Source organism: Dermochelys coriacea, chromosome 17, assembly GCF_009764565.3.
Source record: "Dermochelys coriacea isolate rDerCor1 chromosome 17, rDerCor1.pri.v4, whole genome shotgun sequence".
NCBI lineage: Eukaryota > Metazoa > Chordata > Testudines > Dermochelyidae > Dermochelys > Dermochelys coriacea.
In genome coordinates this window covers 7,021,419-7,033,437 of record NC_050084.1, presented here as the reverse complement: position 1 = coordinate 7,033,437, position 12,019 = coordinate 7,021,419, and the positions used below count along the sequence as shown (strand labels likewise).

The 12,019-nt window shown below is 41.1% G+C and overlaps 1 protein-coding gene across 4 annotated transcripts in view; it reads right to left on the bottom strand.

Annotated features, from left to right (window-relative positions):
• The window catches only part of ZNHIT3 (zinc finger HIT-type containing 3), a 41,546-nt gene that overhangs the window by 2,417 nt on the left and 27,110 nt on the right, over positions 1-12,019 (bottom strand). Inside the window, exons 3-5 of one of the 4 annotated variants that reach the window (XM_043499697.1) lie at positions 3,207-3,301; positions 1,210-1,241; positions 996-1,088 (exon numbers count right to left, since the gene is read on the bottom strand). In XM_043499697.1, coding sequence (XP_043355632.1) covers positions 996-1,088; positions 1,210-1,241; positions 3,207-3,271 — 190 coding nt within the window. In that variant the 5' untranslated portion in view covers positions 3,272-3,301. Of the gene's footprint in view, positions 1-995; positions 1,089-1,209; positions 1,242-1,773; positions 1,961-3,206; positions 3,721-12,019 lie in introns of those variants that run through there. The other 3 variants (XM_043499698.1, XM_043499696.1, XM_038375225.2) reach the window with 3 other exon arrangements.

Here is a 12,019-nt window from a genome sequence, read left to right as displayed (position 1 = left end):
CCTTCTGCTTTTGGTATAAATTTATAGGACTCATTTGAAAATCTGGGCAACTACCCATTCAAGTTTAGTCTTAGCTACATATTTAAATTTTCAAAAAAAGCAGGTGTTACGATTAAACTCATGTGTTAGCTGTAGAGCCCATTAGCTTGTCACAAGGTACTTTACAAAAGATAGCTATTTAGTAGAAAGGTTCTGGGTTCTAAGCATATTCTAACAAGCTAAAGGAACAATTATATTAGGAAGCAGTACTATTCCAACCAAGAGTACTACATTCTACAGTTATAGAAAAACTTTCCCTTCCTTACATAAACAATAGCAGGCATTTGGTAAAACAGGCAAGTATTCAGCAAAAAGTAGGAACGGTTATAAGATTGTTTTAAATTACAGCCTTTATAATAATGTGCTTTAATTTTATGTATTAAAAAACCTGTCTATTTATGGGAGGGTTAAATGTATTTAGGCAGTTTTAACACGTTTACAAATCATTGCATTTAAATATCAGACAAAATTATAATCATTACCACAATGAGCTTTTGTTTAGAAAAACATTACACAATAATCTAATCATTAGATCTAACTATATTACAGAGGAAGCCTCTTTACCGTATCCAGGATGTGGTGTTTCTGGTACTTTTATGGGAGACAGTGAAACTTTTGATGACATTTATTGAATAAGGCATGTCTATCTACTGTTAATATAAAAAAAAGTGGACAGATGTACTTTTTTTTCCCTTTAGCGAATAAATGGTAACCAAATACCTATTTGTTCTCTATTTTTCTGGGTACATAATTGGTGTGTTAATTTTTCCTAGTCCCTAGGTTTTGGGCTATTTTTCTTTCTCCAATGAGAAGCTAGCAGTAACCAAGCAGATGAAAGATTAACGCTTCGGTTCTTTTTGTGTGACCATTTCTGCTAAGAAGCCACAGAAGGCTCATTTGGTAATCGATATCCAGAATTTATGCTTTTAATATATTTATAAAGGAAGCAAACATACCTTCATTTTCCACTGGTTTAACTCTTCTGAAAGGTGAGGATGTGTCTGTAATCAGCGTCTTTACAACCTGATCCTGTGTTGGTATACACTGTTCTATGGAAAATTCAAAGTGACATTCATTCTCAACAGTAGGAAGGTCACAGCTACAAGTTAGCAGTATCTTAAAAATTCGCTTCGAATAATGTACAACGCTGAGCCAAAGTCGTCTTCTTACCTTTGTGCTTCTTGTAGCAGGGGACAGAACAACTACAACAAAGAAAAAGGCCATTTTTTTTTTAAAAAACACCCGTTAAATGTTGCCCGTACGCCACCAGAGACTAACTGCAGCGACCCTCCTTGCAAAGAAAGCAACCTCTGGGATAAGCAGAGGCGCCCCAAGAGCAGCGAAATGAGTCACTTCCGCTCCCCCCACTGGGTCTGGGCCCAGCAGCCCTTGTGAATGCAGAAACAAAGGGTCTTACTTGTAGGACAAAGGGGGCGCCCCACCTCTCTTCCCTCCTGCCCCCCAGAGAGGAAAAGATCAATCGTCGGGCTGAGACGCAGCCAGAGCGGGGCTCTAGGGACTCCTGCTCCCAGCTCTAACCCGGGGGGGTGAGAACGATGATCCCCTTCTCCGCACGTACATGCGGGGGGACCCTTCCCAGGCGAAGCGGCCACGCAGCCGGCACAAGGGGGTGAGGGTCGCGGCTGAAGGGGGAGGAGAAGCGGCCGTGTCCGGGAGCCAGGTGCCCCTGCCGGTGGGGGGGAACCGAGAGGGGTCCCCCCCCCCCGCACTCACTATCGGGCCCGGCAGCCCGGGCAGCGGTATGGGGGGGCGCCGCGCCCCGCGCACACGCAGCAGCCGCTCCCCTCCAGCCGCTCCATGCTCCGTCTGCTCCCGACCGCCGCAGCCCACGTGTGGGCGCCCGGGCTCCGGCTCCGCCCCGAGCCCCGCTCAGCCGCGCGCCCATCGCCTCCACCCGGCTCTACCAATCCATCGCCGATGCGCGCCGCCCCCAGCGCGGGGGGGGGGGGGGGGCTGGAGGCTCTGGGGACAACGTGGCGCGGGGCTGAGCCAGCCCCGCCCCGCTGAACTGCGGGCCTTGGCCAATGCAGACACCCCAGCGCCCAAGGAACAGCAGGAGACAAGATGGGGGGGGGGAGAAGAGGAATTAAGGAGACAAAGCCCAGGGCCAGGCGCTTAGCACATAAATCATCATTGCTGCCCCCCCCATTAACAGTCAGTCACTCAGATGTTTCTGAAGCGGCCCCTGGTGCAATAACAGGGTTGTGTCTAAGTGCCCTAGGGGCATGTAGGCTCCTGCCACCCAGGGGTGCACGGTAGGGAGCGCTGGCTGAACCCCTCTTCTGTTCATTTCCTCTGGGGCCCCTGGCGGGGGCACTGGCCTTAGGTCAGACCCCCTGGGGCCCCTCTTATGTTCATGGTTCCAGGGCTCCCAGCCCTTAACTGAGATCAAAACCACTCCCCCCGCCCCGTCCTTCCTTACCTTGTGATGGAGGGGTGCTGTGTTACATATTTGGATAGAACAGCGGCAGGTGACTGAAGCATCTCACCCTTGCGCTCAGCTTCCTCGACTGGCTCCCTTCTGTATCCACCCCTTCAAAGACTTCTATTACCTTCGGCCCAGGAGGGGCTGAGCACTTCCCAGAAATTAAAATACAAACAAAAAACTCTCTCCTTTTTCCTCCTTTGTCACCAATAGTCATAAAATTGTTTGCTACCAGTTTTAAGACAGGTGTTTTAAAAATAGCAATAGGGCATCTAGCTGCATCTTTGGGTGCCTAAATACCTTTAAGAACGTGGTTCGTGCTCAGTATTTTCAAGGCTCAGAATGGTCTGGTTCCAGGGTACATAAAAAAACCCTCTGCCACCCACCCGATCCGTGCCTCTGCCACTCCCCAGAACCATGACCCTGTCTAGAGATTCCAGGGTGACACACATGCCTTGAGGAGACAGCACTATCGCAGGGAGGGGCCCATAACTTCACTCCCCCAGGACCAAGGAATGACACCTCACCACTTTTATTTTCAGTCCTGCAATGAGCTCAGATACAGGGGTGATGGACATGGTGTAAGAATCCGAGAACCCATTAACTCATTTTACTTTGCTTCTAAATATTGAGCTTCTTTCCAGTTAACAAAAGTATTTTTCCTCTTCTCCTGGCTGGAGTTTCTATCATCATTAGCTAAATTTATGATAACTCTACTTACTTTTGAGACCTTTGCATGGCTTCCACTTGCAAAGAAAAGGTGGGCATGCAGCTGCAGCTTTTCATCCCAATTTCAGGGCCCTGGGGATGTTCCAGCTGGAAGGAGAAATTGATGGAATCTGGTATTTTCTTTGGTGCAATCTCGTTTATATACAAGGAACGTACAAAGTCCCACTCCTTGCAAACATAGGAAGAACCAAAAACAACCTGAGCAGTTTCTTAGCTTACAACTGCCAGTATCTTTACAGACTCAAAAGTCTAGTTTTTTCCAGGATATCACACCCCAGACTTCAGAGCCCGAGATCTAGCCTGAGCTGCAATGTCTACACAGCTGTTTTTAGCACTGAAGGGGAAGCCTAAATGTGTCAACCTGGGCTCTGAGCCTCACTTTCACAGGCTGTTTAGACATACACTTAGTTACACTAGAAGCCCCCATTAAAGAGGTCAGGTCTGCTGCCCCAGAAGAATTTTTTTCTCCTCCTTTTTGAGTCACTCTTCTTCTCTCCCCTCCTCCCATCTCTTTTAGATGGTTGAATTTAGTTTGATGGATCCAGACTGGATATTTTTGTTGACTACAGTGACACCTGCTGGAACAAACCTTTCAATGCTCTACAAAGTCAACTAAGGGAGAGATTTTCAAAGGCATAAAACAGGGGTCAGGTGACTAACTCTGATTGCAGGTTTCAGAGTAGCAGCCTTGTTAGTCTGTATTTGCAAAAAAGAAAAGGAGTACTATGCATCGATGAAGTGAGCTGTAGCTCACAAAAGCTTATGCTCAAATAAATTTGTTAGTCTCTAAGGTGCCACAAGTACTCCTTTTCTTTTTTAACTCTGATTGGCTTTTCATTGAGAGTTCGGCTCAAACTGCCTTTTGTGCCTTTGAAAATCTCCCTGTAAATTCATGCAACTACAACAGATATTTGGCACTTTTTACCTGGGAGACTATGGGCTCATTCTATTCTATTCTTCTTAGAAACATTACCTACAAGCAGTCTACTCAGCATGACCTGCTTTGTTCACTAGGAGCCTGAAAATCAGACAGACAGGCAAATCAATGTGAATTTGATGAACCTCGGACTATGGATCACTTTTTGGAACATTAAATATCTATTGTATTCACACAAAGAAAACATTAGTTCGTTTAATGTTAGTTAAGGTTACACTGTTACTTCAATATCATCATCTTCAAGTGCTGAAAAACTAGCAGACATATAGTTAAGAACCACGCTTCTATTGCTCTATCTATACCCATATAAAATGTGTTAACTCTCGCCCATTACTATCCTTCTTCTACAACTTATTGTTAATGCCCCTGGCTCTGTACAATCCCATGCAGCCTTAACTCCAAAATACATACAAGGACAGCACACATGTTCAAAGAGATTTTAAAACCATCACATCTCTTAAAAGAAGAGGTTATAGTTTTAACTATGTAGTTATAGTTTTATAGTACGTCTCCTTCTCATATGTATATTGGATTTAAGGCTGTATGGTAGTTTACAACAAGGAGACAAGGTTAAAAGTTGTTCTCTTTTTCAAAGCAATCCACAAACAAAAGCATACGTCTCCTTCCTGGATAAACTACCATACATGTTGCTTTGCTCTCGCTTTTAAAGAGGGAGTTGCTCACAGTGCTGTTTTCCACATAGTCCTGCTCTGGAGAGGCTTCTTGTGAGAAATAGAGGGACTCTCTTACAAAATACTCATACATTTCTCCCTCTCCCCCACTCTCTCTATTTTGTTGGTCTAGGGATGGGCCTGGCAGAGTGTTAGAGGCATCATTAGCTGAGATGAGATTCTGAAATAGTCTGGAATTTAGATGGATAAAGGGAGAGGCACTCTTCCAGACGAGATTGACAGAGTCAGAAAAAATATGAATTCTCTATGAAAAAAATAGGGATTCTGAAAAGAAAAAGAAGTCTAGTAATGGAGATGCCACAAGAGAGAATCACTGGCTCTGTACTGTGGCTATGGTAATAATCTGCTACATGGAGTGACATATTTCTGGAAGGAATCCCATTATAAGCCAAGTCAAAGGGATGGGCATTGTAGAGCACATTATACATTCTCCAAGTGATAATAGCATCCTGCAGGTTACTCAACAAGTCTCAGTTCCATGCAAGGTGATCAGGAGTGCTAGACTTGAAAGCTAGTGTCCATGTTTGATCTGAAAACAAGTAGAGGGAGAAGGGATCCCCAAATGGCCACATGATAATCTAAAACAAACATTTACTTCTTTGCAGAGTTAATGGTTAAACTGAATGGTTATACTGGCATTAGAAAAGGTTCAAAGAAGGGCAACTAAAATGATTAGGGGTTTGGAATGGGTCCCATATGAGGAGAGATTAAAGAGGCTAGGACTTTTCAGCTTGGAAAAGAGGAGACTAAGGGGGGATATGATAGAGGTCTATAAAATCATGAGTGGTGTGGAGAAAGTGAATAAGGAAAAGTAATTTCATTTGGTGGCCCCTAGTTCTTATATTATGGGAACAAGCAAATAAAAGGGCAGCAGATTTAAAACAAATAAAAGGAAGTTCTTCTTCACACAGCACACAGTCAACCTGTGGAACTCCTTGCCTGAGGAAGTTGTGAAGACTAGGACTATAACAGGGTTTAAAAGAGAACTAGATAAATTCACGGAGGCTATTAATGGCTATTAGCCAGGATGGGTAAGGAATGGTGTCCCTAGTCTGTTTGTCAGGAGAGAGATCACTTGATCATTACCTGTTAGGTTCACTCCCTCTGGGGCACCTGGCATTGGCCACTGTCAGTAGACAGGATACTGGGCTGGATGGACCTTTGGTCTGACCCAGTCTGGCCGTTCTTATGTTAATGAATGTTAGTTACCAGAATTCATCTTACAGTGTGGGTGGCACAAATCACAAGCACAATACTCATGTGATCACTCACAAACAGCAGCCTGATAAAGGGCAGTTTGAGCTTCGGTGCCCTTGGATTTATGATTTGCATTTGTTTTGCAGCATAAATGATCAACAGAAGTGACAGGCAACATTGTAGGCTTAACACACTGATGAGGAAAATGCAATACACACTCAGGTACCACAGTGATAAGCATATTATAACTATCCAGAGTATTTTACTTCATATTTTCAGCACTGGATCTACAGTTCCTATGAAACTAGAGGACCACTTGCAAATCCTGCTTCCCTTACTCACAAGTTTACAGTGCGGAATGCAGCTGCCTTCTTGTGGTGTTCCAAGCAGAACACACATTTCACACCTGTGCTCTCTCTAGCTTTCTGAATGGATCTTAAGATATTAACTCATATCCTTATAAAAGCCAACAAAGCCTGGATACAATGAACCTGGGCTATGCCATAAGAGTCTTCTGTTTTACCAGGCTTTTACAGGGGCGGTGATGAGGAGGGGGCTGAATAACATGATGAAGTGAGGAGGAGGAATTTATATGGATGAGTTGGAAGATCTTATTTAAGGTCAATGATCCAATATATTTCTGGGTGTATATAGTATCAACTGTATCTTAGACAGAAGGCTTTTTAAATTTGAAAAAAATAAACAAATCTGGATTCCTAATTACTGTACCTTCTCCTGCTTCTTACTGTTATTACTATGCAATATTTACACACCCTAAACCAAATCAATGCCCCATTGTGGGAGGCGCTGAACACACACAGAGCAGGAGACAGTTCCTGCCGTGAAGAGTTTACAGTCTAAATAGACACAGCATGAGAGGTGAAGTAGAGGCAGATAAGTGAAGTGACTTGTTCAAAGTCACACATCAGTGACTATGCCAGAAAGAGAACCCCAATCTTCTAGATCCCTGCCCACATTTCCTTCAAGTTAAATCAATGTGAGTTTTGCTATTGACTTTAGTAGGAACAGCACTGTGCCTGAACAAAAGGAGCTGTAGCAGTACAAAGTTTTATTTGTGAATTGATAGGTTTGAGATTAACTTTTCTTTCTCTGGCTAGGGTCCAACTGTTTGTTATCTTGCTTTTAAAATAAATTTCAATATCTTTTACAATCACCAGCATAGATAAATGGTAAATGAAATATTCTGGTTGCTACATGTCAGCTTGCCAAGGTCAACATGGCTGTTAATGCAGCTAAGCAAAATAAATCTCACACCCCAGTTTTATTTTTATAATCTGCTCTTTAGTAGGTTTTGTTTTTAATCTCCTGATTTACAACTCAGGTTGAAATATAATTAGTGAGAAACAGCTGTTTAGATGTTGTAATTTCTGAAATACAATTAAGAATACAGTAATATTTAAAAGAAAATAGAGAATTTGTCCTACTTGACCATAGGACATCATTTATTTTAATGATTATTCATTATTGTTTACCTGGTACTGTCATTTCCTTAAAAGTAATGGGTGGCTTTTAAATGCTTGCTTAAAAAATATAAAAACACCTCCCAGATTTTCCATATTTAGCGTCACAGTCAAGATGTTACCAATATCCATAAAACACTAAATTGCCAGTATGTAAATGTTGAATTTACCTGTGTGTTAATTTAACTGATGTATGTTACCATCATATTAAACTAAACATGCTGTTTCAGACCCTCTGAATAAAAGGCTGATGATGTTTAAGGAAAATTTCACCTAAGTCTTTAGAGGTTTCAGAATAATAATTAAAAGCAAACAAACCAAACCAAACCACCTAAAGCACAAATAAAAACCACCTTGAAATGTATAAAAATAAATAGCTTTGTTTTCAAAACTCCAAACCAGCAATTCAAGGGCTGATTTTCAAATGATGATTTTGTTTGGTTTATGTGACTATGTGTGTGTTTGTTTTGTGACTATGAATCCATATTACTGTATTTTCACACTCCAGACAACATCAATTTAAGTAGTCTTTTCGATCAAAACGGTGAACTTGTGTAACAAGGATTTCTAAGTGCAGATTTCTGTATTCACAACCATACATGTAGTGCTTTAGGACTACCTCAGATCACTCAAAACTTCTATCCCAAAAATCCCCCCAAAACATTTAGCCCAAAAGTTTATTTTGAACAATAAGGGGCAGAGTTAAAAATTAGTTTTCCATTTTCTAGTCTACGTAAGGAAATATAAAAAAATAAACTATTCAAGTATCCAATATTTTGGGGGGGGGGGGAACCCTCCCTCTTTTTAATTAGATGCAGATGAACAAAGTTTAATACCAGTTATAAAATGTTTGCTCTTTTTTTAAAAAACCCCAACAATTTTCTTGGTACACGATTAACTCCACTGCAGTCTTGATATTGTAAAACTGAAGTGTGTTTTTAACTGAGGTTATAGTTCAAATTTTAAAGTGGATGCAGTGCAAAAAGTAGAAATATGAAGAAATAAAAAGGTAGAAAGTATAGGATCACAAATGTTTCACAAAAAAAGACACAATTCATCTATATTTTGCAATTAAAAGGTTTACAGTAAACTATGGTGAGTGCTATGTTAATAGAAAAAGAAATACATTTTTGCACACAGAAAAGACTGATTATAAATAAATAGCTGAAACTTGAATTTTTTCCACTATTTCTCAAAATTTTCATGTAAATGAACACAAAGTCTCCTTTGAAAACATGAAACAATACAAAAAAAAGAAAGTTTGGTAGTAATACAAGCACAGCAAAAGCACATTTCCAAATGCAAAGTAAATAGTATCCATGGATTTATTTTTCTCTCTTAATGCAAAATAAATCTTATGTTTCCAATAAAGAGAGACAAATCAGGCATATACAGAACTGTCAGCAGACAAATAACTGCTACTCACAATTCCTGTGTACAGGGTCAAGGATTAACTGAATAATCAAGTAAAATTAAAATAATGTAAAGAAAATTGATTTAACTCACAAAACTCTTTCCTTTCAAAACAGCAGCATTGCTATTTTATCACAGCAAGACAAACAGGGGTGCATCCAGAGAAGCACCTAACAGACCATTTGGATGATTGCATTTCTATAGTCCAATAACTGAAGTAGGCTAACGTTCACAACCAGTTTTTGCTCATTAAAAAAAAGCTCTCCTTGTTTGGGTTTTTTGCTCCCCCTTGCACTCAGTATGAATTTTTCCACAGGTGCATTACAAAGCAAGGACTTGAAGAGCTCAAATCAGTGATGTTGGTGCCTATGGAAGAGTTAAGCAGTTCCAGGACTGCCTCTACCAAAGTTGCAACGGGGAGCTGTCCACTTGCTCTAGTTCTGAAATTGACCCACGGTTGTAGGCCAATCTTTGGCATGCTAAAATCTGAGTGTAGCTTTGCAAGAGAGAACCATAGTCCATCTGAAGAACTACATGCATGCAGAGATGGACAGACAGACAGAATGTGTTATGTTAGTCATATGCAATTCCAGACTAAGTCAGATATTCCCAATGACTTGCACCCGGTTGCTGGCAGGGCACTTCAAAAACTTGAGCTTACTCCCCAATGTTTTGACTTGGAGCGTGTATATAATGGGGTTCCCTAGACAGTTCATGGTTATCATCATAGCAGTACAGTTTCGAAACACATAGACACTTGGATACAGGTCAGTGAGGCACAGACGGTTGGCTGCATCTAACACAACTCCTACAATGAAAGGTGCATAGGAAAACAGTGCCAGAAGCCAGATAAAGACACTAGTTCTGGCAACCTGGATTTCAGCTGATTTGTAGGTGCCACTGGCTTGTCCACATGCTCCCATTGTGAACTTCTGTTTCCTCAAGACGGCAATGATGCTAAGGTAGGTGAACAGAGGCAAGATAAAAGCCACCACACAGTTGGGGATGGTGATTAAAATGAGGTAGTCAACACAAAAGGGGCTGTAGAGAGCAGAGATGTTTTCTTTGTTGTGCAAGCAGTTCCACCCCACTAGAGGTATGCAACCCAAAAAGAATGCAAGTGCCCAGTTAATTAGAGCTGCAGCCAGCGACTGGTTTCTGGAAACCCTGCATCTCATCCTGAGGCTTTCTGCCACAGCCAAGTAGCGCTCAATTCCAATGCTGACTAAGTTATAGATGGTGGACAGAATAGACATAGTATAAAAGGCATAAACTATGAGGATATCCTTGGATCCAAAGATTGTGCTTTCTGGATTAGTGATGAACAGCACTGAAATCCAAAAACCTGAAGAGCTGGTGAGGAGATCAGAAAAAGCCAAATTGCAGAAAAGAATAAAGATGGGTTTATGCAGATCCTTTGTAGACAATATGGTAATGATGACCGCACAGTTGAAGATCACAGATATTACGTTAATGATCAGTTGAGGGATACCCAGTGCAAGGACTAGATGCGAGCTCCAGATTTCAGTGCTGTTGACAGAACAGTTCAGGTATCTGTTCATGATAGAAAATCCAATTTTAAACTGCTAAAAAACACTGCTTGCATATCCTGTATCTCATGAGAGCGAATACTACAAGATGTATTACTGCCCCCGCTAGGCAGTTCAAAAATTAATCTTTTTGATGGAGTTTCTGTTGCCACGATATCATCCTAATAATGGATTAAACTTCAACCCTTGGTGCATTTAAGCGCTTTGGTTATCAATTCAGGGGCATGGCTAAACCCCTTCAGGTTGCTAGGATAACCAAAGGTGGCAAACATATTCAATAAAGTATCATTCCCCTGCCTATGGCAACCTTTATCAAGCAGTAAATATTCACTGCCTATAGTGGCATTATATGATCAGATTAGTAATTATAAAGTCTCTGATGGTATAAAAAAATAGAAACTAATGTGAATTCAGGCCCTGATTCATAGATAGATTAGACAGTTAGATATGCTAGTATGGTAATATTTAGCAGAGCATGTCATTGGGTGGAAATTAAATGTGGAAAACAATATTTTAGCTTCACTGTCTTGAGCCCCAATCCAGCAAAGCACTTAGAAACATGTTTAAAGTTAAACTTGTAAGTAGTCCCATTGATTTCAGTGGAATTCTCATGTGCTTAAAGTTAAGCATGTGCTTACATGCTTTTGCTGGCTCAGGGCCCTGGTCTTCAATTCAATTTCTTTGTAGAAAAAGATGCCAATTTATTGCCTAACTTTCATTTCAGAGCGAATCTTAAAGCGTCTCATATCCCGGATGGTTTACAGACCTCTAGTATTATGTTCGTAACTGAAATCAGCCATTTTCTGCCTCTCTCTAGACCCGATACGAGTCAGGGCTGATAATTTCTTAATCCAGCCTCTCACACAGAATTGTGAGCTGTACTTTCATCTCAGAATGATTCTCAAGGGGTTACACCTACCAGAAATGCTAATAACCATTAAAGCTTCCATACAACACAGCATCCCTTGAGTTAAAATTAAAAATTGTTTTATGCACAAAAATATATATAGTTCATGTGTGCCTAATACATTACATAGGGAATACATCGGAATTTCTAACAGCAATTTGATAGACAGAACCAACAATCTAGTAGCTAAATGCCTGTTCTCACAGTTGCGATTGGTCTGAACAGTAGCTGTTCAATTTTTCTAAGCACAGTACAGACATGGTAAGACAATAGATCCCCAAGCCTGCAATCAAACCCCTTTGCAATGTCCCAGAGGGGCTTCATGCAGGTGAAAGGGTCTGCCCAAACAGAGCCGATTACAAAACTGAAACCTATATTTGCAGAAACATCATTTTCAGGCAGGACATGCTTCATGACCAATAGCTAAATATAAAGGCCTGAGTCTCATCTCTCTTACAGTGGTGTAAATCATGAGCACCTCCTACTGTTTTCTTTTTAAGTTAAAACATATATTAAATAAGAGGGTGTAGTCTATTCGCAGAATTTTCAAAAGCACTCAAGCAGGTTAGGCACCTAACTCTTAACGAAATCAATGGAAGTTAAGCACGTAAGCTACTTAGGTGCTTTG